Source organism: Ranitomeya variabilis, chromosome 2 (assembly GCF_051348905.1).
Source record: "Ranitomeya variabilis isolate aRanVar5 chromosome 2, aRanVar5.hap1, whole genome shotgun sequence".
Lineage (NCBI taxonomy): Eukaryota > Metazoa > Chordata > Amphibia > Anura > Dendrobatidae > Ranitomeya > Ranitomeya variabilis.
Window position 1 is genome coordinate 663,764,277 of NC_135233.1, and position 27,263 is coordinate 663,791,539.

Consider the following 27,263-nt stretch of genomic DNA (forward strand, 5'->3'; position numbering starts at 1 on the left):
TATAACAGAGTCTTGTTTTTCCATGGTTTGCATTTTGGGGAAAAAGAAAATAGATCCATTTTTGTAATCCTGGACACGCCTCTTTAGGGGACTAAAACCACCTAAAACATTTATCTCCCATTCTGTGGATAAGTGTATGATCAGTTGTGGTCTGATCATGGGAGGAGCTTTGTAACTTCCCTGCGTAATATACATATCACCCATAAGTGATCACTGCTCAAGTCGCTGTCTATAGGAACGCTGGTCTCACAAGCACTCTACTGGGCAGCATGGTGGCTCAGTGGTTAGCACTGCAGCCTTGCAGCGCTGGGTTCTTGGGTTCAAATCCAACCAAGGACAACATCTAGCAGGACTTTTATGTTCTCCCCGTGTTTGGGCCCCGATTCAAAGTATTTACAACAGAGTCTGGAGGAAAATACTTTGGAAAGTTGCAAAATGTTTGCACAATGGGAGATTGCGCAAACATTTTACCTTTAGTGTATTCGTCCAGCTCCGAAAAATGGGCACAGCTGATGTGGCGATGCCCACTCATCAAATTCATGATGAGCTGTGGCTCACCTTACGCCACAAAACTTACTCCTTACTCCAGTCCCTGACTGGAGTAAAATCTGTAGTGCAGCGCACAGAGATTCACGCCATTTCTAAGATGCACGTGGTTCACTAAAAAAACATGCGTCTCTTACTGATCCCGGCGTTTCTGAGGCCAATACATCCTCTCATCAGGACTGGTGTAAACAACACTGGTATTGGTGTATCGAGGGCCTTCGTGCACAACTAAAAAAACGTGGTTTGCAAAAATCCTAGGGGGTTATCTGAACTACAGATTACTATTTTACACAAAAAGCAATGTCCCTAAAAGAAATGTCAGCTATGAAGAGCAACGTGGTCCAATATTAGGAAAACCACGCAAATCAATTCTGCACAGTAAAGCCCCCCAAAATTAAAGTCTCTTTATTTTCCATATCAGTGTGCCTTCACGTTGGGTTGTTGCCCGCGTTCAGTCGTTCTGTTGGATCTGGCGTCCGACCCCCCCGCAAAGCATGCGCCGAAAGGGCCACTGACTATAATGGTGCCAACTGAGTCATCGTGTACTCAGTCATGCAAAATCTTCGGGCGTGTACGCCTACTGGAGGCTAACACTGCGTCTGGGTCCCCAGGAGGTGTACATGCCTGAAAATGATGCACTACTCAGCCCCTTCAGCTCATATGCCCAAATCACATATTGTTTGGGGGGGTTCGGACACGAGCCCTTACGGGACCACTGAACGTGTGCAAAAACGCAATGTGAAAGCCCCCTTAGGGTGTCCTCACATTTTCATTTGCCAGTTAATATGCCATGGATTTCTACTAGAATACTAAAATTAGTAATGATCGGGGGGAGAATATATAGAAAAGGGTTACCATTCTGGCGAAACATGCGGTAAGAATTCCACTCCCAGAGCCTACATCCAGGGCTTTGGCACCATCATGTAACTGATCGTGGAGGAGTTCTAATGCATATGCGTGCTAAATGAAAAAAAATATTGACATGTCAGCAATAAACAGTTTCTGCATTTCCAGTAGTGGTGACATTTTTCTTCACATACAGCCACTAGACATAATACCAAACGAGAGGCCTGTAGTGGCAATCCTGTATTCACATAGTAGCCTGAACTGAAGTACGGCAGTATTGGCCACTTTATAGTAACATCATATTCTGTAATTACTTCCTGGCTGACTCACATTTACCCAGAGAGATGATTGCCTCGCCTACTTCACGGATTCACAGCTCCTACCAGGTTATGATGGGTATATATAGCCAGCGCCAACACCGCGGGAAGAGCACTGGCATCGGAGGCAAGTATATAATATCTTGTGAGGGGATGGAGGGGCGTTACATATTGATTGAGAAAAGGTGGTTCCAAGTAGTGGACAACCCATTTCAATGTTAAATGTCTAGCTCCCTGTCTATGAAGGATGCCTTGCCATGGCAGATGGGCCCAGGAGATTTGGCCAATTTGAGAACTCACTACCTTAATTCTATAAACGTAGCCTATATAGCATTCATACAGTTCAAAACTCATCCACTCAATGCACATTAATACCTTATGGCACTAAGTGGGCTGCGGTTGCCGACATCAAACAGAAAAACGGCCCACACTGCGCTTGTATTTACAACAACTGGCTGGACAAGAGACATATGACAGCCGCAAATTATCTTACTAAACATGGATAAAATCCCACAAATAATAATACATACCATGTGAGGGGCGCTAATTGTTGCTTGATAACCTGTAAGAGGACAAAAATAAAAAAAAAAACATTTAATTTACACAGCTTTAATCAGCATGGCAGTCTGCATTACAGCTATAAGGAAGGGCATTTTTTGTTTTATATGGTGCTACAATTAAGAATAAGCAGAGCACCACATTTAACCTGATGTATGTAAATGCTGCAGAGCTCCTGAATCTGGCATTTTGTTCCTGTGCCTTTTCGCTCCTGAGATATGGCCACCTCTTCCCGGTTCATGAGATAGTCTTTTTAGTCAAGTGTAGTACAGTTCTTCTGATTTGAAATGTCTCGTACCTCGTGTGCAGGGCATTGAAGTCCCTTAGGTATCCATGGTTATGACCACTAGCAAGATATATATCTTGGTACCATATTAGCCAGTAGATAGACAAATATTTAGAATTGAGAGTCCTCTGTGGTTGATACCTTTTAATGGCTAACTGAAAAGATGGTAACAAATTGCAAGCTTTCGAGACTACACAGGTCTCTTCATCAGGCATAGACTAATACAAATTCTGAAGAATTTGTATGTGATTCTTCAGAATTTGTATTAGTCTTTGCCTGATGAAGAGACCTGAGTAGTCTCGAAAGCTTGCAATTTGTTACCATCTTTTCAGTTAGCCATTAAAAGGTATCAACCACTGAGGACTCTCAATTCTAAATATTTTTCCAAATCTGCATACATTATCACTAGTTCATTACAGTGTATACAATGCTCAAGAAGGTAAACATAGAAAACCATTGGCTCTGAGGGAAGTCAGTGTATTACAGCCAGCTCCCTGTCCCCAACAGCTGCACAATCTCATGCACGCTGCTCACTCTGCACTGACATTTTATAACATCAGTGCAGAGTAAATGTGTGGACTGCCTAGACGTTTTTTAATCTACTAGATGGTGGCCCGATTCTAACGCATCGGGTATTCTAGAATATGCATGTTCACGCAGTATATAGCACAGCCACGTAGTATATTGCCAAGCCCACGTAGTATATTGGCCAGTTACGTAGTATATTGCCCAGCCCATGTAGTATATTGCCCAGCCCATGTAGTATATTGCCCAGCCCATGTAGTATATTGCCCAGCCCATGTAGTATATTGCCCAGCCCATGTAGTATATTGCCCAGCCACGTAGTATATTGCCCAGCCACGTAGTATATAGCACAGGCCATGTAGTATATTGCCCAGCCCATGTAGTATATTGCCCAGCCCATGTAGTATATTGCCCAGCCCATGTAGTATATTGCCCAGCCCATGTAGTATATTGCCCAGCCCATGTAGTATATTGCCCAGCCCATGTAGTATATTGCCCAGCCACGTAGTATATTGCCCAGCCACGTAGTATATAGCACAGGCCATGTAGTATATTGCCCAGCCCATGTAGTATATTGCCCAGCCCACGTAGTATATTGCCCAGCCCATGTAGTATATTGCCCAGCCCATGTAGTATATTGCCCAGCCCATGTAGTATATTGCCCAGCCCATGTAGTATATTGCCCAGCCCATGTAGTATATTGCCCAGCCACGTAGTATATTGCCCAGCCACGTAGTATATAGCACAGGCCATGTAGTATATTGCCCAGCCCATGTAGTATATTGCCCAGCCCATGTAGTATATTGCCCAGCCCATGTAGTATATTGCACAGCCCATGTAGTATATTGCACAGCCCATGTAGTATATTGCACAGCCCATGTAGTATATTGCCCAGCCACGTAGTATATTGCCCAGCCCATGTAGTATATTGCCCAGCCCATGTAGTATATTGCCCAGCCCATGTAGTATATTGCCCAGCCACGTAGTATATAGCACAGCCCATGTAGTATATTGCCCAGCCACGTAGTATATAGCACAGCCCACGTAGTATATAGCACAGCCCATGTAGTATATTGCCCAGCCACGTAGTATATTGCCCAGCCACGTAGTATATAGCACAGCCTATGTAGTATATTGCCCAGCCACGTAGTATATAGCACAGCCCACGTAGTATATAGCACAGCCCATGTAGTATATTGCCCAGCCACGTAGTATATTGCCCAGCCACGTAGTATATAGCACAGCCCATGTAGTATATTGCCCAGCCCATGTAGTATATTGCACAACCCACGCAGTATATAGCAATGTGGGCATCATAACCCTGTTAAAAAAAAAAAAAAAAGAAATAAAATAAAAAATTGTTATATACTCACCTTCCGGAGCCCCCGGATCCAAGCGAAGCGGTTACCGACGCTGCTCGTGCGCTCCGGTCTCAAGAGTGCATTGCATTCTCGCGAGATGATGACGTAGCGGTCTCGCGAGACCGCTACGTCATCATCTCACGAGATCGCAGCACGGACCGGTTACCGGAGCGTCGCGAGCGGGAAAGGCCTGTTGTCGATCCGGGGGCCGAAGGACGGTGAGTATATAATGATTTTTTTTTATTTTTAACATTAGATCGTTTTACTATTCATGCTGCATAGGCAGCATGAATAGTAAAAAGTTGGTCACACAGGGTTAATAGCAGCGTTAACAGAGTGCGTTACACCGCGGTCAACGCTGCCATTAACCCTGTGTGAGCGCAGACTGGAGGGGAGTACGGAGCGGGCACTGACTCTGGGGAGGAAGGAGCGGCCATTTTTCCGCCGGACTATGCCCGTCGCTGATTGGTCGTGGCTGTTTTGCCACGACCAATCTGCGACTTGGATTACATGACAGACAGAGGCTGCGACCAATGAATATCCGTGACAGACAGAGACAGAAGGACAGACGGAAGTGACCCTTAGACAATTATATAGTAGATGGGCACTCCAGAAGTAGCTAATGGGGTATTTTCATTATGCACATTCACAACAAATCAACAGAACATTATTAGATGTACATGTCCCACATCTGGGACACACTTTTCTTAAAAATGGAGAGCTGACTTGTGAACAAAGTGGTAGTTATGGATTCACTCCAATGAGAGATCTGAGAATAGACTATTTCTTAAGACAGAAACAGATCCCACTTGAGACTTCCACCTTAGATCTTTATGAATATACGATTCATGCCTGAAATAAGAATACCCCATTATCATTGCCTATTTTAATGTATATGTGATTGAATGATTTGTAATTAGATACATTTATTTATTTTTGCTTATATAGCGCCATTATGTTCCACAGCGCTTTACAGACATTATCCCGACTAACTAAATATCCTACTCCGCAGTGCGGGAAAAAGGCAGAGTACCCAGAGAAAACGCACACAGACAAAATAAAACTCACACAAACATGGAGAACAAACCAAAGTACCCTGAGGAAATGCACACAAACACAGAACATAACCAGAGCAGCCAGGGGAAACCCACACAAACAAATCCGGAGAACTCTGATGAAACCCACACCACACAAAGGGAGAGCAAATCCAGTGTGCCCAGAGGAAACCCACACAAACACAGAGAACAAAGCAGAGTGCCCAGAGGAAACCCAGACAAACACATGGAGGACATACCAGAGTGCCCAGAGGAACCCTACACAAGCACAGGGAGAGCAAAACCAGAGTGCCCAGAGGAAACCTACACAAGCACAAGAAGAACATAACCAGAGTACCGAGAGGAAACCCACAAACACTGGGAGAACAAAACCAGAGTATCCAGCGGAAACCCACACAAACACATGAAGAACAAAACCAGAGAGCTGACAGGAAACCCACACACACAGGGAGAACAAACCATAGCGCCCAGAGGAAACCTACACAAACACATGGAGAACAAAACCAGAGTACCAAGAGGAAACCCACAAACACATGGAGAACAAAACCAGAGTATCCAGCGGAAACCCACACAAACACATGAAGAACAAAACCTGAGTGTCACGATATGGTATGAAATATCATATAAGTCTAGTTCTGTTGCTAGCATGCTGTGGGTTAAAAACCCCCCTTCCCTTTCACTCAGCCAAGAGCTGCCTTGTCAATGTACATGGGGAAGAGAGTTTTATTGACGAAAGGTATTTACGACCAGTATTTCCTGTGGGGGAAAGTGCCCAGCTTTAACTAGATTAGAACCTTCCAGAAAATGAAAGTCATTTGTTCTGTTTTTGGAAGATATTAGGCAAATCGTTTAAGTTAAGACCACGAAAACATATATTTGTAATCTCCATCGAAGGAGCTACCCATCACTCTAAACATGAGCTTTTAACTCCATCAGGGGAAGAAGTAGGGATTTCTCTGTAAATATACATCCCAAATAGGACATATTTGGTCTCACTAGAATGCCAGCGATAATACGAGATGAATGCTGGTTGTATTACGGCTATGAGATGTTCAGCAGCGGAATTACAAGTCTTAGAAAGATTTAGCTTATACTTAGTCAGAATGCAGAGAGAGGAGGGACTGGGATAGCCAGCCCTTTTGGTGAGGTCACCAGGCTAAAACTATAACTGTTTTGGCCGGACTCCAGCAGCGAGTCTGTTGCTGGAAGAACATGTGGGTCTGACCTGAAGAGCTGTACCTCATGCATTGGGATTTTTGTCAGCTCCGCCCACCAGCATGGTGTTTGCCTGAACTGATATGAACTAAGAACATGTGAGTTATCTTTTCTTCCTTTAATCCTTTTATTTTCATAATTACCTTGTACATATTTGCAATTGTCTCATTTGTAACATCTTTGTAAAATATTTTGATAAACACTGCATAAACTTTATGGGTATATTATTTCATGCCAGTTATTTCTCCATGCTCTAAAAACGTACCCTGTCTTTGAAGGGAAATTACGCTACTGTTTTGGGGTTAGCTTCGGACCCGTTTAATCGAGGCTGGTGGCAGTGATACCGTGTACTGTGCAGGCTTTTGGGGGTTGTTTCAGCGACTGCGGCTTGATAATTATTGTTCCTGCCTGAGTGGGAGTAGTTATCGCGTCGCTGCAGCGCGCCCAATAGCCAGTACATAGCAGGCAGCCTTTCTGGCGACTAATTACCCTAGGTGCAGTACCTAATCTGACCTGAGAGTAAGGGGGGCGCCAGAGAGCTGCAAGTGTTAAGTGGAACTGTAAGCGGGATATACACAACTCCCTGCAGTTCATGGTATATCGAAGAGCAGTGGGATACCTAAAATAAGCCCCTGCTGTAAACTAAGAGGTCAATAGCCTCGTGTGTGTTCTTTTCATCACATTGTGGCAGTGGAGGGATAACTAGGATAAGCCCCCTGCACATGTGATAGCCGTCTGCTGGTCTAAAGTCACCCCAATCCGTGACATATTGTGGGCAGCGGCTAAGGGATCTTGACAGTCACGGTGTGAATCGTGACACTGAGTGCTGACAGGAAACCCACACAAACACAGGGAGAACAAAACCATAGCGCCCAGAGAAAACCTACACAAACACATGGAGAACAAAACCAGAGTGCTGACAGGAAACCCACACAAACACAGGGAGAACAAAACCATAGCGCCCAGAGGAAACCTACACAAACACATGGAGAACATAACCAGAGTACCAAGAGGAAACCCACGAACACATGGAGAACAAAACCAGAGTATCCAGCGGAAACCCACACAAACACAGGGAGAACATACCAGAGTGCCCAGAGGAAACCTAGACAAACACAGGGAGAACAAAACTAGAGTGCCGACAGGAAACCCACACAAACACAGGGAGAACAAAACCAGAGTGCCCAGAGGAAACCCACACAAACACAGGGAGAACAAACCAGAGTGCCCGGAGGAAACCCACACAAAACACAGGGAGAACATACCAGAGTGCCCAGAGGAAACCCACACAAATACATGGAGAACCAACCAGAGTGCCCAGAGGAAACCCACACAAACATGGAGAACAGACCAGAGTGCTCAGAGGAAACCCACACAAACACAGGGAGAACAAACCAGAGTACCCAGAGGAAACCCACACAAACATGGAGAACAGACCAGAGTGCTCAGAGGAAACCCACACAAACAAAGGGAGAACAAAACCAGAGTACCCAGAGGAAACCCACACAAACACAGGGAGAACAAGCCAGGGTACCAGGGGAAACTCACACAAACACACGGAGAACAAAGCCAGAGTGCCCAGAGGAAACCCACACAAGCGCAGGGAGAACAAAACCAGAGTGCCGACAGAAAACCCACACAAACACAGGGAGAACAAAACCAGAGTGCCCAGAGGAAACCCACACAAGCGCAGGGAGAACAAAACCAGAGTACCGACAGAAAACCCACACAAACACAGGGAGAACAAAACCAGAGTGCCCAGAGGAAACGCACACAAACACAGGGAGAACAAACCAGAGTGCCCGGAGGAAACCCACACAAAACACAGGGAGAACATACCAGAGTGCCCAGAGGAAACCCACACAAATACATGGAGAACCAACCAGAGTGCCCAGAGGAAACCCACACAAACATGGAGAACAGACCAGAGTGCTCAGAGGAAACCCACACAAACACAGGGAGAACAAACCAGAGTACCCAGAGGAAACCCACACAAACATGGAGAACAGACCAGAGTGCTCAGAGGAAACCCACACAAACAAAGGGAGAACAAAACCAGAGTACCCAGAGGAAACCCACACAAACACAGGGAGAACAAGCCAGGGTACCAGGGGAAACTCACACAAACACACGGAGAACAAAGCCAGAGTGCCCAGAGGAAACCCACACAAGCGCAGGGAGAACAAAACCAGAGTGCCGACAGAAAACCCACACAAACACAGGGAGAACAAAACCAGAGTGACCAGAGGAAACTCACACAAACACAGGGAGAATGAAAGCAGAGTGCCCAGAGGAAACCCACACAAACATAGGAAGAACAAACCAGAGTACCAGGAGGAAACCCACACAAACACAGGGAGAACATACCAGAGTGCCCAGAGGAAACCCACACAAGCGCAGGGAGAACAAAACCAGAGTGCCCAGAGGAACCCCACACAAGCACAGCGAGAACAAAACCAGAGTTTCCAGAGGAAACCCACACAAACACATGGAGAACAAACCAGAGTACCAGGAGGAAACCCACACAAAACACAGGGAGAACATACCAGAGTGCCCAGAGGAAACCTAGACAAACACAGGGAGAACAAAACTAGAGTGCCGACAGGAAACCCACACAAACACAGGGAGAACAAAACCAGAGTGCCCAGAGGAAACCCACACAAACACAGGGAGAACAAACCAGAGTGCCCGGAGGAAACCCACACAAAACACATGGAGAACAAAACCAGAGTATCCAGCGGAAACCCACACAAACACAGGGAGAACATACCAGAGTGCCCAGAGGAAACCTAGACAAACACAGGGAGAACAAAACTAGAGTGCCGACAGGAAACCCACACAAACACAGGGAGAACAAAACCAGAGTGCCCAGAGGAAACCCACACAAACACAGGGAGAACAAACCAGAGTGCCCGGAGGAAACCCACACAAAACACAGGGAGAACATACCAGAGTGCCCAGAGGAAACCCACACAAATACATGGAGAACCAACCAGAGTGCCCAGAGGAAACCCACACAAACATGGAGAACAGACCAGAGTGCTCAGAGGAAACCCACACAAACACAGGGAGAACAAACCAGAGTACCCAGAGGAAACCCACACAAACATGGAGAACAGACCAGAGTGCTCAGAGGAAACCCACACAAACAAAGGGAGAACAAAACCAGAGTACCCAGAGGAAACCCACACAAACACAGGGAGAACAAGCCAGGGTACCAGGGGAAACTCACACAAACACACGGAGAACAAAGCCAGAGTGCCCAGAGGAAACCCACACAAGCGCAGGGAGAACAAAACCAGAGTGCCGACAGAAAACCCACACAAACACAGGGAGAACAAAACCAGAGTGCCCAGAGGAAACCCACACAAGCGCAGGGAGAACAAAACCAGAGTACCGACAGAAAACCCACACAAACACAGGGAGAACAAAACCAGAGTGCCCAGAGGAAACGCACACAAACACAGGGAGAACAAACCAGAGTGCCCGGAGGAAACCCACACAAAACACAGGGAGAACATACCAGAGTGCCCAGAGGAAACCCACACAAATACATGGAGAACCAACCAGAGTGCCCAGAGGAAACCCACACAAACATGGAGAACAGACTAGAGTGCTCAGAGGAAACCCACACAAACACAGGGAGAACAAACCAGAGTACCCAGAGGAAACCCACACAAACATGGAGAACAGACCAGAGTGCTCAGAGGAAACCCACACAAACAAAGGGAGAACAAAACCAGAGTACCCAGAGGAAACCCACACAAACACAGGGAGAACAAGCCAGAGTGCCCAGAGGAAACCCACACAAGCGCAGGGAGAACAAAACCAGAGTGCCGACAGAAAACCCACACAAACACAGGGAGAACAAAACCAGAGTGACCAGAGGAAACTCACACAAACACAGGGAGAATGAAAGCAGAGTGCCCAGAGGAAACCCACACAAACATAGGAAGAACAAACCAGAGTACCAGGAGGAAACCCACACAAACACAGGGAGAACATACCAGAGTGCCCAGAGGAAACCCACACAAGCGCAGGGAGAACAAAACCAGAGTGCCCAGAGGAACCCCACACAAGCACAGCGAGAACAAAACCAGAGTTTCCAGAGGAAACCCACACAAACACATGGAGAACAAACCAGAGTACCAGGAGGAAACCCACACAAAACACAGGGAGAACATACCAGAGTGCCCAGAGGAAACCCACACAAATACATGGAGAACCAACCAGAGTGCCCAGAGGAAACCCACACAAACATGGAGAACAGACCAGAGTGCTCAGAGGAACCCCACACAAACACAGGGAGAACAAACCAGAGTGCCCAGAGGAAACCCACACAAACACAGGGAGAACAAAATCAGAGTGCTGACAGGAAACCCACACAAATACAGGGAGAACAAACCAGAGTGCCCAGAGGAAACCCACACAAGCGCAGGGAGAACAAAACCAGAGTGCCCAGAGGAAACCCACACAAACACAGGGAGAACAAACCAGAGTGCCCAGAGGAAACCCACACAAGCACAGCGAGAACAAAACCAGAGTTTCCAGAGGAAACCCACACAAACACATGGAGAACAAAATCAGAGTGCTGACAGGAAACCCACACAAATACAGGGAGAACAAACCAGAGTGCCCAGAGGAAACCCACACAAGCGCAGGGAGAACAAAACCAGAGTGCCCAGAGGAAACCCACACAAACACAGGGAGAACAAACCAGAGTGCCCAGAGGAAACCCACACAAGCACAGCGAGAACAAAACCAGAGTTTCCAGAGGAAACCCACACAAACACATGGAGAACAAAATCAGAGTGCTGACAGGAAACCCACACAAATACAGGGAGAACAAACCAGAGTACCGAGAGGAAACCCACACAAACACAGGGAGAATACCGTAAACCAGAGTGCCCAGAGGAAACCCACACAAACACAGGGAGAACAAACCAGAGTGCCCAGAGGAAACCCACACAAGCACAGCGAGAACAAAACCAGAGTTTCCAGAGGAAACCCACACAAACACATGGAGAACAAAATCAGAGTGCTGACAGGAAACCCACACAAATACAGGGAGAACAAACCAGAGTGCCCAGAGGAAACCCACACAAGCGCAGGGAGAACAAAACCAGAGTGCCCAGAGGAAACCCACACAAACACAGGGAGAACAAACCAGAGTGCCCAGAGGAAACCCACACAAGCACAGCGAGAACAAAACCAGAGTTTCCAGAGGAAACCCACACAAACACATGGAGAACAAAATCAGAGTGCTGACAGGAAACCCACACAAATACAGGGAGAACAAACCAGAGTACCGAGAGGAAACCCACACAAACACAGGGAGAATACCGTAAACCAGAGTGTCCAGAGGAAACCCACACAAACACAGGGAGAACAAACCAGAGTGCCCAGAGGAAACCCACACAAACACAGGGAGAACAGACCAGAGTGCCCACAGGAAACCCACACAAACAGGGAGAATAAACCAGAGTGCCCAGAGGAAACCTACACAAACACATGGAGAACAAACCAGAGAGCCCAGAGGAAACCCACACAAACACTGGGAGCACATAACCAATGACATTTGTAGCAATCATCAAAGTTAAAAGCAAGAGTTGTCTTACCTATTGATTGCGGAGAGTCCATATAAGGATTGCATTTTGCATAATGTTTGCGGTCAGTAGCCAACATGACTTCATATACTTTGTCTGATTTTATAATAGAATTTTCTAAAGAAAAAAAAATACATATTTTTTTAGAACAGTTGCAATCATTCCGCAGAGGAAATAAAATACATACTTATTAAACGAGTTTCAAGATTTTTTTTTTTAAAGGTTATGACACTTTATAACATGATTTGTGTTTCCATTTCTCAGCACCTACAATTTATAGTTAATGGGAATGTTTTTTGCCACCAGTGACATAAACCCACAGACAAGCACAAATCTCATTCCGGTGTGAAATTAGTCTGTGTACCAGCAGAAAACCCTCCGCTGTATATTGCATCTTTACTGTTTCACACTCAGGTTATCAACATAAGGTTTTCTTTTAATATTAAAAATGATTATTACTGCCATACTGTGACAGCTGTGTACAAGAATGTCATCCATTCGCCAGATGCATCAACAGACCTGATGGTACAAGCGTATATATATAAATACATATAATGGAGGTTAGCAGGAGACTAAGGCCTTAATTCATCATTTGTGGGGTTCATTTTTAAGTCACTTTTTTTGTCTTGTGCTATTCATTGCAGTTTATTGCACCAAAATCTTCAAAATTGTGCACATTATTTATTTTGCTCAAAATTAATGAACATATATAAAAAAAAAAAAAACACACAAACTTCTAGACTTAAAAAAAAAAAAGGTGTAAATTAAAGGAAGAATTAGGTGTAAATAAGACACGGGGGTCAGGGTGGGGAGGATCACCACAAACTAGACTAAAGACCAGACACGAATGCAATAAATGAATTGGACCCTATATTTTTTGATGTAGTGATGCTGTATTCATACATAAAATATACAGATGAGTGGCTTGGGTCATGTGCACACTATTTTCTGGCATATACATTCATGGCCATGCAGCAGGTTCCATCTAAAGATCTGAAAAACGGTTTCGCATGGAACTTCAGTGGTTCTGCAAAATCATAGTCAACTGTTATTTTGTGCCTGACTCAAAACGGTGCAAACTACCGAAATAGCGGTCAGAGACTGAGGTGAGCAGTCTCTGTCTGTCTCATTACAATAAGGGGTTTTGTCAGGATTTCCAGCCAAATCCTGTTTTAATAGTGTCAAAAACGTGTGGCCCCAACGTAATGTGAAACATAGCCCAAATCATTAAAACCAGTAAAAAAATAAGGAAAAAATATGAAAAGATACTTTTGCCCAAAAAGTATTTCTGAAACTCAGTCTTAGTACAATAATAAGCTATGAGAAAGATGGCAGGGAGAATGCGGCCCTTTTTCAGAGGCCGAGAGATGGAAAATACTAAGATGGGTCCTAGAATAATATTCCCTTTATGATCTCAATACATGCTGGTATAGGGCTCTAGACCACCACTCAACTGTTTCATTTTGAAGACTACCTTTTATTAATGTGTGACTTTCATTTAAGAACAGGCATCAGCTATGCAGAAAATTGTCCCAATACAGCCTAGCAGAAGTTCTATGTTGTAGGACCTAAGCATGCTGTGTGACTTCCCACCACCGTCCACTGCCGCATTTCCCATCACCGTTTTGTGCAACTGCAGCTTGCGCTTTAAGACCGCTATTGACTGCTAATGTTATTGCAGCAGTTACTGATTGGTAAGAATGGTTTCACAATTTATATATAATTTATTTATACACAAACCGCAATGCTCGGACCAACTGCAGGTCTCCTGGACCGAACTAACAACCTCATGTCAAACGTTCAGATCAGAAGACCCATGGTTGGCACTGGCATTGAGGACCATATATGAAATGCCCCATTATCGATAAAATGAATGCTATGATCTTCTGCAAGTGATCCCTTGACACAGTTCTCCATATTCACCATGTCAATATAAACACTAAGAATAGGAATCTTAAAAGGTTTGTCCATTCTTGCCTACCAGGAGTCCACTCCTCCCCGATCTCCCACCTGACTGAGTGACAGCTTTAGTATTATATAAATTGCATAAGCCATTGAATAATGTCAATAGTTGTTGGATATCCAAGTGCTGTTGGGAGTCGAGCTAACCTTTTGTCAGTTCTGTAAATTACTGGCCTGAGAGGTGGAGAGCTAGTGGCCCTCAAGAATACACCAGATTGAACTATCGGCATAACGCTTCACGCACCCATTAGCCAAGCAGCACAACGTTTTTGTTTTTTGCTATTAGGGTTATAGAGGATAGGATATTATATTTAAGGGATTTTCTAACTTACAAATGTCACCCATCCATCTCCTCCTTTTGGGGGATATCCCCTTGCGGCTGTGTGCCCAACATAAACTTTTGGTGAGTTTTGCCACTGTGTATATTTACTCCACCAAAAACGCAACGTCTTACAGTTCCAGAAAAGTGGATAGGATTTATAGAAATCTCCTGCCCACTGCGCTTCTTTACTACTCCACATAATCTGACCTGCGGTGCGTGTTTCATATCCGTAACACGTCACTTTCTCTTGCAGGTACGCTGATATTTATGTGCAGATTTTCCCCTTAGACTTGCATTAGGTGTGAAAAATCTACAGGTCAAAAATGTGCTTGCATTTGTGTGCCTTTCTGTGGCGGAAACGGACCAAAAATGCATGTAATCCAAACGACTATCAATAAAAGTTGTCAAAGCCAAATATCAAAAAGTATTAAAAAAAAGTAGCTGTATTTAAAGAATGACACACAAAAAACACGATCAAAAACGCAAGTAACTCAACGGACATAATAGTTGCAGAAATTCTCATCAAAAACTCAACAAATGTCATGAGAACATAGGAGTATGTGCCCACACATTTGGCGTACCTAAGGAGTTGTGCCAGGGGACGACGCCTCAGAAGACACCAGTATCTTTTGTTCTGAAATATCTTTTTGGTGTCTTTTAGATTAAGGGTTTTTTTTATGTTTTTTGTCCTTTTAGAAATTGATATAAAACATTGAACAGCTTCAAAGAGGAAGCCACCTGAAGAATGGTCAAGTCACTTTACTTGTTTCTTGGCTTTTGAAGCCTGAAGCGGTTCAAGGAGGCTTGAAGGACTGATCATGAGCAAAGCAAGTCGTCCGGTCGTTGGTGTACATACGTTCATTCTTTTTAGCATTCTTTAAGCGTTTTTTCAGGCAGGTTTCAGGTAGAATCCAGCTAAAAAGGATGTGTGAACATAGCCTTAGGGCTCATACTCACCTGCGAGAAACTCGGATGAGTCTCGGCAATACCCACCACTCAGATCGGAGCGTGCGGCCGCATAGCAATACATGCAGACACACGCTCCACTCCTGAGTGTCGGGTATTGCCGTGTGAGACTTATTAGAGTTTCTCGCACGTATGAGCCCTTAGGGTGGTTTTCAAGCAGGCATTTAATTTGTTCTCATTTCTTACTCTTTTAATGCATTTTTGGATACTTAGCATTTTTTCTCACAAAAGCAGTATATTATAGATGTTACTTTTTAATGTCATTTCCTGCATGAAATAATTTGTATTTCTATAGTGCCAACATATTCGGCAGCACTTTACATTTCAGAGGGGACAATAACGACATTAGAGAATGTAGAAAAAGAACGCCTCCTAAGGAACTTCGGGGTATTTTAGCTGTTAGATTGCCATACCTGTGTAATAATCCTACATTATAAACAGGTGCTATTAATATATTCCCTTGTTGCATTGTATCAGCAGCCGGTCTACCGTGAATTCCACACTCCTAAGTATGAAATGCGAGAACATCCGAGCTTTTTTTTTGCTACGTGGTTGTGGATTATTTGAGTGACCTGATGAAGTTGGGTTCTGTTATCTTATGCTTCCTTTCTATGATTTTAGTATGGCGAGTGAAAGCTGGAGAAAACAAGCTTACTGTGCAGATTCCAGCTGTGTTCCAAAACATGGTCGGCAGTGGTGGCCTACCCTGGGTTTCTGAAAGCCAGCGTTATTCCCATTGCCCACGCATAGCTGGCAGGACACACAAGTCTTTCTTTTTATTACTCTTGATGAGCTGTCACACAATAAATGTATATATAATGCTCTTAAAGGGAACCAGTCATGTCCTTTTTGGGTATTAAACTGCCCCCAGTGTGTTGTTACTGACGCAATCTGCATCACAGTCATGGTCCTGTTCAAAATTATTCACACCCACCGCATAGTGATTGATTGCAGTGACTGGACTGACACCACGGGCTCGGGCTCAGAAATACCGCGCTTGCGCACTGCCCATTGGCTCCCCAGGCATGTGCACTCTGCATTCTTTTCATGTGTGCGCATGCAAATATGCTGTTAATAGCGTTCCGAAGTTGCCCAGTGCCCTACCAGAGAGCACCACTGCTAGGAGAAAATTAACTTTATTCCTTCCGGAATCCTCGGGATTTCAGTCATGGGGGGCGGCCGGCGCGACTTCAATAAACGCTCAGTACATAGTGATTGGTGGCTGTAACCACACCCCGACAGTGACTGACAGCTGGCTCTAATGCTGAGCTGACTATCAGTCAGTGCAGGACCTCTGTTGCAGCCGTCACTGACTTTAGACTGAGCGGTGACAAAAGGCATGTAGGCCCACCTCCGTGACTGAAAGCCCAAGACTGTCAGTAGTACGGTTCATTTCCTCCTGGCAGAGGGGCTCTCAGTGCAGAGACACCAGGCAGCTTCAGAATGCCATTGACCTACATATTAACCCCATATCTGCAGGTTAGTAGCACTTTTTTTTTTAACCTGACAGGTTCCCGCTAAGTAAGAAAACCGTATGTGACAAGTTATAACAATGGTATGTTGCGAGTCATGACAACCTTTGCTACATAGGTTGCATACATAGTAGCCTGCAAGTCATCGCAATGAGGGTTATGCGTGGGGTAATAGGGGACACTCTGCTCTTTAATACGTTCAATTAAAAAGTCCATTATACTTTGCGTGCTCCTATTCTGTCTTTCTGTCCTCTTGACTACTAGGCATACAGATCAACCTGACCGATTGGCTGTAATGAGCCCATATTCATGTAGGAGCTCCGGGACTCATTAAGACAAGATTGTAGCAAGGAACACATCTCACCACAATATGGAAATTCACATAGCAGTACGTTGTTGGCTCCTTTCATGGATACTTGAGTGCTCATATCAACAGTAATGGATACCCACTCAAATATTCACTAGTGTGCTGCACACTGCATGAAAAAGTCATCAAGCTCCTTGAATGTTCTTTACATTGAAGACGACCTAAAAAGTTGGGAGCCATGAGAAGCCGCCTGAGGGCACTCAGGAATCGGTTATATCTATGCTGTATGCACTCACAGTGGCATCCAATTTACAGGGGGTAATACAGCAAGGACCTCTTTTATCCTCAGCACTGTCGCTACGCACCTATAAGTCACACTGGAGGTCCACCACATGTATCTGTACAGAAATGGACATTCTGAACTTCTGACCAGCAGGTTTAGATTGAGGAGCATATTAACCCGGGGCTGGAAGCAAAGCAGGAAGGGACTAGATGTACAGGTGGGATCTCAGCCACACTGCGCTGGCAATTGGTAATAAGGAAAAGCTGTATAAGCACAAGTACACTTATAGCCCACTGAGGCTGTGGGGGACATTTATTATTAGTGTCAGAAAATCCATTCATTTGCGAGTATTATCGTATTTTGGTTCCGAGTGCAATCCGACAAAACACTGGATGACACTCAGACAATATTATTCTATGGGGCTGTGCACGTCAGATTTTTGTTCTTCAGATGGCGCTGATCAGAGGAAGAAAAAATAAAATAAAAATTCCTGACTGCCCAAGTTTGGTCCGATATTCAGATTGCACTCGCCATGTAAGTCAATGTGTGTGTTGGAAACCTCGGACTGCACTTGGACGACACCTAAGTGAAAACCATTTTCCATGGACTTACAAAAGAAAAAAAAAAAAAAAAAAATGGAGAATTGTGTTTTCTCCATCTTCTCATCCAAGAAAAAGAGATCAAACTATGCTCACACTGTGATCAAACTCTGATCAGTGAGATTTGCATAATTGGCCTAATTCTCTTGGATAAGAGAATACGCGCCCTGAAAAAAGAAAATCCAGAACTGCCAATTCTTTTACAAAAACAGGTCTCCACAAAAATAGTGGTTTAGAAAGTGGCACTGGGGGCTACAGGACACTACAAACGGAAGGAGAAAAAAGTGCTGATGCATTTAGATAAGGCAATGTAAAAAATATATATTTTTGGTTTATGGAAAAACAGTAAATGATACTGCTAGAAAGACAAAGTTGGCACTCATCTAAAGTGATTTATTCTGTCTATGGCCATAAAATACACACCGATAACATGGACCACAACATTGGTGACGCATGAATCTTACATGTAAAGCCTTGGAGAACAACTCTTACTAGAAAATTAACCTACACACGTGCATCATTGGCAAAAGCTACGGATAACAAACAATATAGTACAATGTTAGGCCAGTTTCACCCATCCATGGACCACAAATCATTGTCGCATTTAAAGACCCAACCGAACATCTGGGTGTCCAGGCCTGAGCTGATCCACAGGCCTACATGAAGCCCAGTAGATGGTTCAGATCTTCTGATGAGAGCTTGGACCTGGCCTTACTCCAAGTCTGTCTGAGGAAGATCTGCTCCTTCCAGCTGCTGTCTATTCTGATTGCTAGAGGAGGTCTCAGGCAGTAAGTCCAACCTCTCAGTCTTCCTAGGTTGGACAGGTGTTGTCCTACAAGTTCTTCTACCATACTACACTCAGCAGGGAGCCTCAAGTGGTAGGAGCACAAAGGTAATATCTTCTATGGACCTCCACTCGGCACATAGTGCCACCCAAGAGTCATGGCCTGGCCCAGGTTTCATTTTAGAACCAGAAGATGGTTGGAGATCTTTGGAATCACAAGAAGTTTAAGTAGAGGACTATTTCAGCCATGAGAATGGAATAGTTTTCTATATGCAGTGGCTGAAAAAACAAACAACCTTCTCAAAAACACAAAACACTCAAAAACTTGGGAGTTTCTACTCTGAAAATTTAGTAAGGCTCAGTGTGCACATAGTATAAGGGCGTTTTCACTCGAATTTGAGTAGAAACTGAGTGAAAATTCACTAAAATCCTTAAAAGGAAAAAAAAAAACAACTCAGCAAAAACCCTCAGTGTGAACACACCCTTTCTGTGGGGGAAACACTGCTGACCGTTCCATAGGGTTACCTCTGGAGACAAGTGATAAAGGAGCCACACGATGACTATGTGCAAAAAGCCAAGCTGTCCGCACGCCCGAGGTACATGGCCTTCTGTTGGGGCCACAGAGAAAGGCGGCCGGTGACTGCCCACAGGGACCTTACCGATTCCATAAGTGGAAGCCCACCTTCATCTCCAGGAGCATATACCGTACATTTATTCTATACACAAGGGTCACAACTTATTCCACAATATCACTGTACATTCCTGAGACACCCAGGGATCGGTTGCAGCGCCGCCCGAGGGTAAACGAAACACTGCAGCCCATCCAAAGGTTCTGCTTACACTTGTATCTTAGTTTTTGAGGTAAAGCTTTAGTCCAGTTTTGGGTTTATAGTCCATGGTCATTCTATGTGACTGCTTCTGTGCATGGTCAGGAGTCTCCGGCGGTGTCAGTGAGAGCGGGCAGCCAGTTGTCACCAAGCGTGCCATTTGCATACTTCCGCTCACATTCAGACTAGACGTGCTCGGGCTCTCAGCGCACATCTATTGGGAGAAGACGAGCACGTCTAGTGGGCATGCAGGGGGCCAGAACAGACCAGTACTATTATACACTTGCAATAATCGGGGCACCCCTTGGTGCTTTTGCATTGGGGCCCATTAGCTTCAACTTACGCGGCTGTCGGCCAAAAGTATGCAAACCACCCACCGTCAGCACCGGAGAATCCTGACAGCGCGCTCTCCGCACACCATCAGGATTCAGCAGAGGACTGGACAGCCCCGGGGAGGACTGTGGACTCTCCGGCCGGTGAGATCAGCCGTGGATCTCCGTAGGGGGAGACACCTGGTCAGGTTGGAGGTCAGCTGCCCGCCATCCAGTGCACCGGGGACCCTTACAATGGAAGCAGCTGTGACCTTATGTCCCCCTAACCCTAATGCTTGGCAAGGGACCCGACACCACGGTGGCCAACGCCATGCCCGGTCGCTGAGCGCTACCTGCCAATGACCAGCACCTTGGCTCAGGCTGCAGGAGTCACTGGCCCCCATGCCCACACTACAGCCAGCACCAGCCACCTGCAGATGAGGGCAGTCATCCCCAGCGCCATGTGCACACCGGCCGGCATTCCGCCGCACAGCCCAGCGGCAGCCATCACACGGCAGCGGTACATGTCAGGTCACTGTGTTTCTGATAGGACCGGCCGTCGCACACTCACTGCGCAGGTTGCCGACCAGCTCCGAGTGGCTGGCTCCCCCTGACTTCCAGGCCATGGCTACACACAGCGCACGGAGCAGGTACTCTGCTGCTTTCAGAGCGGCGACTGCGCCCAGCAGTTTGCCCAGGAAGCCCAACACCTCCAGCCAGGAGACGTCATCCGCGGGCCCGCCGGAGAAGGAGTGGGCGGGGCCACGCAAGAGCTCAGCGCCGTGTGGAGGCCCTGTGGCCACGCCCTCCTCTAGCACACAGGACGCATTATCGACCACGCCCAGCGCTGGCATGGGTTACGTCACCGCTTCTCCCGCATGCGCAATGCGTCGCGGTAGTTGATATTGTTGGCACTTGGCAGAGGTCGGTTCGGCTGCTGCAGTTGCTTGTCTGTCTGCAGAACGTGTGAGCGGTGCGTGTCAGTGTGTCCGCGCTCTCCGGGGAGATGACTGAGGGCCGCGGCAGCTGTACCGAGCGGTGACCGTGCTGGGTGCCCGCCGCGGTGCGGAATACCATTCCCAGGCTCCGCCCTCTGCCATGGCCGGCCCACGTAGGCTGTAGGCGAGCAGGCCACATGGCCTCTGGTGCTGTCACAGCTGCTGCTCGTTACAGTGTGTTAGTGCGCACTGCAGAAGGCCGCACATGGCGGCGGGCTGTGTGCACATGTGGCGTTTTAATGCATTTTTTTTTTATTTTGCAGCAGCTTCGATGAGACCTAGGAAATGTGCACAGTTGTTTTTTGCTGTGTGACTTGGAAATTCCTGCATCTTATAAGTCTGCAGCATGTCAATTCATTAGGCTCTGTTCACATGTTGCGTTTTGCACTCGTTTTTCTACATTAAAAGCTGCGATTTACCAACAAAGGGTATGAGACTTCAGGAATCTCATCACACAGTTTGTTTTCCTGACTGATTTGGGGAAACCGCAGCATGTCACTTCTCTGTGTTTTTCATCCTATTTGCAGCGCTTTTTTCGCCCATAGGAAATAATGGGCGAGTGTAAAGATGCAGGTATCAGTTGTTTGTTTTTTTTGTGCAAAAACATAAGCAAGTCAAATCAGGCTTTTGTGAGGGGCCACTAGACTATCAACATCCAGAACAGATGACAAAAATGCAGCAAAAACCTCAGCGGAAGCGGCCTCTTGTAAACAGCTTTTTCTTTACTGCCAGGAGAGCGGGTTTTGGCTGCAGAAGAAAAGTGCAACTAAAAAGTAATGTCTGAACGTTAAATGTGAAAGGCTGTGTTAAAAGCAGCACAAGATGACCCAAACAACTGCATCCTCAATACCGACTTCACTACACTTGCCTTCAAACTAGCCCTCACTTGTGCTAAACAGACCTATTTCACTAACCTTGTATCTTCATTATCATACAACCCAAAACAACTGGTCAGGACATTTAACTCCACGCACCACTGCCACCTCCCCTCATCTCTTCTTCGGAGTTTGCCACCTACTTCAAAAGCAAGATCGGCCAAACAAGATAAACCTTTAGGCCATGTTCACACTTGGCGGTTTTTACCGCGGAACCGCAGCGATTATGCCGCTGCGGGTCCGCTGCAGTTTCCATTGCGTTTACAGTAACATGGAAACCGCAATCCGCTGTGCACATGCTGTGGGAAAAACCGCACAGAAACGCAGCGGTTTACATTCCGCAGCATGTCACTTCTTTGTGCGGAACTGCAGTGGTGCTGCACCCATAGACCTCCATTGTGAGGGTCAAACCCGCAGATGAAAAACTGCGGGTTTTCTGCGGTTTGGGTGTAGAAACCGCTGCAGCAGGAAGTGCGGGGAAGCGGGAGGAAGTGCGTGGGCGGAGTGTGGTCCTGTAGTCGGATGTGACCGTCAGCATGGAGGCATATCGTCGCATGGGGATCGATGTCGGTCGTTTGATCGATCTGGTATGTATGTGTGTGTGTGTGTCTTTGTGTGTGCGTCTGTGTGTGTGTGTCCCCATGCGACGATAGTGCCACCCAATTGTGCTAAATCGCTGTATGGGATTACTACTCCCATCCGGTATAGGATGGGAGAGTTGTCCCTGTGTCTGGCGACTTGGCACAATTGTCAGTAAAACACATACGCATACAATAAACGTAACATACATGACACACAGTACATGCAACATATAACAGAGTATATACTCACCATACAGCACACTGGTACGCGAAGCCCTCGGTCCCCTAGGAAAAAATCCAAAAAAAAATAAACCAAATCCATACTCCCTGTCCGCAGATATCCCAACGAGTGTCCCACGCCGATCGCTTGCTCTCTGGCGATACACTACCAGGAGCGAAGCTCCTAGCAGCGTATCGCATCCTTTACCGGAGTTCAGCGGCTCCGGCATCTCTATTTACGGCATTAGAGCTGCGTGTGAACTTTCCCACACAGCACTGCCGTAAAGCGAGAATACCGGGGTCAATGAACGCCGGTAAACTCACGCGCATGCGCAATTAACCACCGACAGGAGCCAGAGCTCCTGTCGTGTGTTGCTGCAGCCGTGGAGAGCAGACACATCTCCGGATGTGTCTGTTCTCCATGGCAGATCGTCGTGGGACACTCGTTGGATTTCTGCGGACAGGGCCAGGGAGTATGAATTTGGTTTGTTTTTTTATTTCTTTTGCAGGTCGAGGGTCTTCAGGTGGATTGAGCGTAGAATAAAAGACTGGTCAAAAAGTTTGTGTCTTTATTTCATTAAAATATTTTTTTCTACTGTCTGTGTTTTTTTTAACCTTTTCATAGGATTAATAATGGATAGGCGTCTTATAGATGCCTCTCCATTATTAACCGGGCTTAATGCCACCTTACAATAGCAAGGTGACATTAACCCCTTATTACCCCATATCCCACCACTACACGGGAGTGGGAAGAGAGGGGCTAAGTGCCGGAATTGGCACATCTTTTAGATGCGCCTTTTCTGGGGTGGCTGGGCGCTTCTATTTGTAGCCAGGGGGGGGCAAATATCCATGGCCCCTTTCTTGGCTATGAGTATAAGCCCACAGCTGTGTGCGTAGCCTTTCTGGCCTAAAAATATAGGGGGACCCCAACACTTTTTTTTTTTTTTTTTGGGGGGGGGGGGGGGGCTCTCCCTATATTTCAGAGCCAGAAAGGCTACGCAGACAGCTGTGGGATTAATATTCATGGCCTGGGAACAGGCAGTGGTATTTTAACCCCTTCCCAGGCCACAAATATTGGCCCACAGCTGTCTGCCTAGCCTTTCTGGCCTAAAAATATAGGGGGACCCTACACAATTTGTTTTTCGGGCCCCCCTGTAGTTTAGAGCCAGAAAGGCTACGCAGACAGCTGTGGGCTAATATTCCTAGCCTGGGAACAGCCATGGGTATTTTAACCCCTTCCCAGGCCACAAATATTGGCCCACAGCTGTCTGCCTAGCCTTTCTGGCCAAAAAATATAGGGGGACCCAACATCTTTTTTTTTTGGGTCCCATGTGTGGGATCCGTGTGATGTCCGTGTGTCTGTTTTTGTGTCTGTGTGCTGTGCGTGTTTCCGTGTTCGTATCCAGCAACAATTTTTAAAATGTTAACACTATGACAGGAAAAATGCACACGGACAGCACACGGATGGCACACAGCATCTGTGTGTGGTACGTGTTTACACGGACCCATTGACTTTATGGGTCTGCGTGATCCGTGCGCTCCCACAAACACAGACATGTCTCCGTGTTTTGCAATATGACACACGGTGCGTGATATCACACTGACATCTGCAGAGACACATTTATTTTAATGCGTCTACGTCTTTCATTGTCTCTGGTACGTGAGGAAACTGTCACCACACGTACCCGAGCCACTGATGTGTGAAACTGGCAACTATTGGTGTTTGCCTTGCTTGTTTGACTTTGGGTTAGGGTAGGGGTGATGTTAATATATATCCAAATTTTTTTAAATTTTTGCTGTAAAGGAAACCTCCAACCTCCAACATGGAAGTAGAGCTAAGCCCACCGGCATCATGGGCTTATCTACCCATTCTGGTATACTGTAGATAAGCCCCCAATGTATCCTCAAAGATGATTAAAAGAGGTTAGATTATACACACCCAGAGGCGGTACCGGTCCAATGGGCGTCGTGGTCCGGTCCAGCGCCTCCCATTTTGTTATGATGACGTCCTCTTGTATTCACGATGCGGCTCCGGCGCAGGCGTACTTTATCTCCCTGTTGAGGGTAGAGCAAAGTACTGCAGTGCGGAGTTGCTGGTCCTCTCTGACCTTTCACGGCACCTGCGCACTGCAGTACTTTGGTCTGCCCTCAACAGGGAGATAAAGTACGCCTGCGCCGGAGCCGCATCGTGAATACAAGATGACATCATCACAACAAGATGTGAGACGCTGGACCGGACCACGACGCCCATCGGACCGGACCGGCCCCCCAGGTGAGTATAATCTAACCTCTTTTGATCATCTTTGAGGATACATCGGGGGCTTATCTACAGCATTACAGAATGCATTACAGAATGCTGTAGATAAGCCCCTGATGCTGGTGGGCTTAGCTCATCTTCGATTTTGGGGGTGACAGGTTCCCTTTAAGATTACTTAGCAGTTGGATGTAGTATGTAATGACACTATTCTATTCATTGTAGGTTCGCGACATACCTGCTATATGGGATGCCGCAGATGTGTCCTATAAAGACAAATATTAGCGTGACCATTGCTGGACCAAGATTTTGAGGGACCTTTATCCCAAGTGGGATTCCCTGTCCATTGCCAACCAATTGGAAATTGGTAATTATAATGTTACCGATTATCATTAGAGTTTATTTTAAATTTACTTTGACAATATATATATATATGTTTTTTTTCTCTGGAGGTCAGTGAGGGACCGGTTTAACAAATTTATAAATTCCTGTGACCGAAGTGGATCATCCCCAAGCCGAAAAACATTTCCCTTTTATGATGAGCTGCAATTTCTGATGACAGGCCGGACTTTGCGGAGGTATGTTATACACCACTAATATATGTAGCCTCATCAATGTTGCCATGTGGTGTAGCACATTTGGCTGCGTATTGAATGCTGTCTCCTGCCGCAGCGTTCAATACACAGCATCCAGATGTTATACCATAGTGAAGAGAGGATTTTCAGAAATCCTGTCTGCACTATGATTCCAAAGATGGAGTTGTGAGACCTATGGCACCACACCATGTCTATTTATCTTGTGTTGGCACTTTGACTGCGCAAGATAACTAGCACATTGTTTGGATAGCATGTGGTGATAACGCATGTGTTAAATGAAAACATGCATTATCAGCACACATGCAAAAAAGTGAACAGCGTTTTGGACAAAGCGGCCTTTATGCTGTCCCAAAAATGTTGCTCCTCCGCAGTGGTCATAATTAATTATTTTTTTCCTTTTCTCACACAGGACTGAGGGAAACCTTTCTACCCCGCCTCCTGTGGATGACACCTCCGAAGATGGAGCAGGCAGTTCCTCTGGAGCGGGAGGGACAATATCTCCATCTGTTACCACAGCTTCTGCTGCTGCCACATGTTCAGCAGCTGCTGCAGGAAAAAAAATGAGGATAAGGCCAATCTCACACGTCCAGATAATTCCGGTACCGGAAAAAATCGGTACCGGAGTTATCCGTGAGCTCACGTAGGCCATCCATGTGGCACACGTGCGGCAGCCGTGTGCCGCCTGGGTACCACACGGACCGTGCAGGAGAGACAGCGCTAAAGTTTAGCGCTGTCCCCTGCATCGTGCTGAAGCCGCGATTCATATCTTCTGTGCAGCAGCGTTTGCTGTAAAGAAGATATGAATAATCCATTTTTTTAGTGGTATTTCGTGTTTAAAATAAAGCTCCATGTCCCCACCCCCTGTGCGCCCCCCCCGCTGTTCTGAAAATACTCACCCGCCTCCCTCGCAGTGTCCTGTCCTGGCCGCAGCTTCTCCTGTATGCGGTCACGTGGGGCCGCTCATTTACAGTAATGAATATGCGTCTCCACCCCTATGGGAGGTGGAGCCGCATATTCATGACTGTAATCGGCGGCCCCACGTGACCGCATACAGTAGAAGGTGCGGCCAGGACAGGAAGCAGCGACAGCCAACGAGGGAGGCGGGTGAGTATTTTCAGAACAGCGAGGGGGCGCACAGGGGGTGGGGACATGGAGCTTTATTTTAAACACGAAATACCACTAAAAAAATGGATTATTCATATCTTCTTTACAGCAAACGCTGCTGCACAGAAGATATGAATCGCGGCTTCAGCACCATGTGGGGGGGACAGCGCTTACTGGAGCGCTGTCTTCTGCACGGCACATGGAGAACGTCCGTGTGCGTACGTGTTTTACACGGACCCACTGACTTTAATGGGTCCATGTAATACGTGCGCTCCCACGAACACTGACATGTCTCCGTGTTTGGCACACGGAGACACGGTCCGCAAAAAATCAATGACATCTGCACAGATGCATTGATTTTAATGTGTCTACGTGTGTCAGTGGCTCCGGTACGTGAGGAAACTGTCACCTCACGTACCGGAGCCACTGACGTGTGAAACCGGCCTAAAACTGAGAAAATTGCTAGTGACACACTAGATTTACTTAAA

General features: G+C 46.3%; 1 protein-coding gene and 1 long non-coding RNA gene across 5 annotated transcripts in view; one reads left to right on the forward strand and one right to left on the reverse strand.

Annotated features, from left to right (window-relative positions):
- Window positions 1-21,238, reverse strand: part of PCMT1 (protein-L-isoaspartate (D-aspartate) O-methyltransferase) — a 41,814-nt gene extending 20,576 nt beyond the window's left edge. The window contains exons 1-4 of one of the 3 annotated variants that reach the window (XM_077289234.1): window positions 20,720-21,238; window positions 12,328-12,432; window positions 2,240-2,271; window positions 1,402-1,506 (exon numbers count right to left, since the gene is read on the reverse strand). In XM_077289234.1, coding sequence (XP_077145349.1) covers window positions 1,402-1,506; window positions 2,240-2,271; window positions 12,328-12,432; window positions 20,720-21,002 — 525 coding nt within the window. In that variant the 5' untranslated portion in view covers window positions 21,003-21,238. The remainder of the gene's footprint in view (window positions 1-1,401; window positions 1,507-2,239; window positions 2,272-12,327; window positions 12,433-20,719) is intronic. The other 2 variants (XM_077289232.1, XM_077289235.1) reach the window with 2 other exon arrangements.
- LOC143807566 (uncharacterized) lies at window positions 21,049-26,423 on the forward strand. Of its 2 annotated transcripts, none has more exons than XR_013221767.1 (4): window positions 21,049-21,121; window positions 25,301-25,442; window positions 25,528-25,653; window positions 26,081-26,423. It is a non-coding gene; the product is annotated as an uncharacterized LOC143807566 (long non-coding RNA). The 2 variants fall into 2 exon arrangements; XR_013221768.1 differs by having other exon boundaries at window positions 25,533-25,653.
- Window positions 26,424-27,263: the final 840 nt, after the last annotated feature.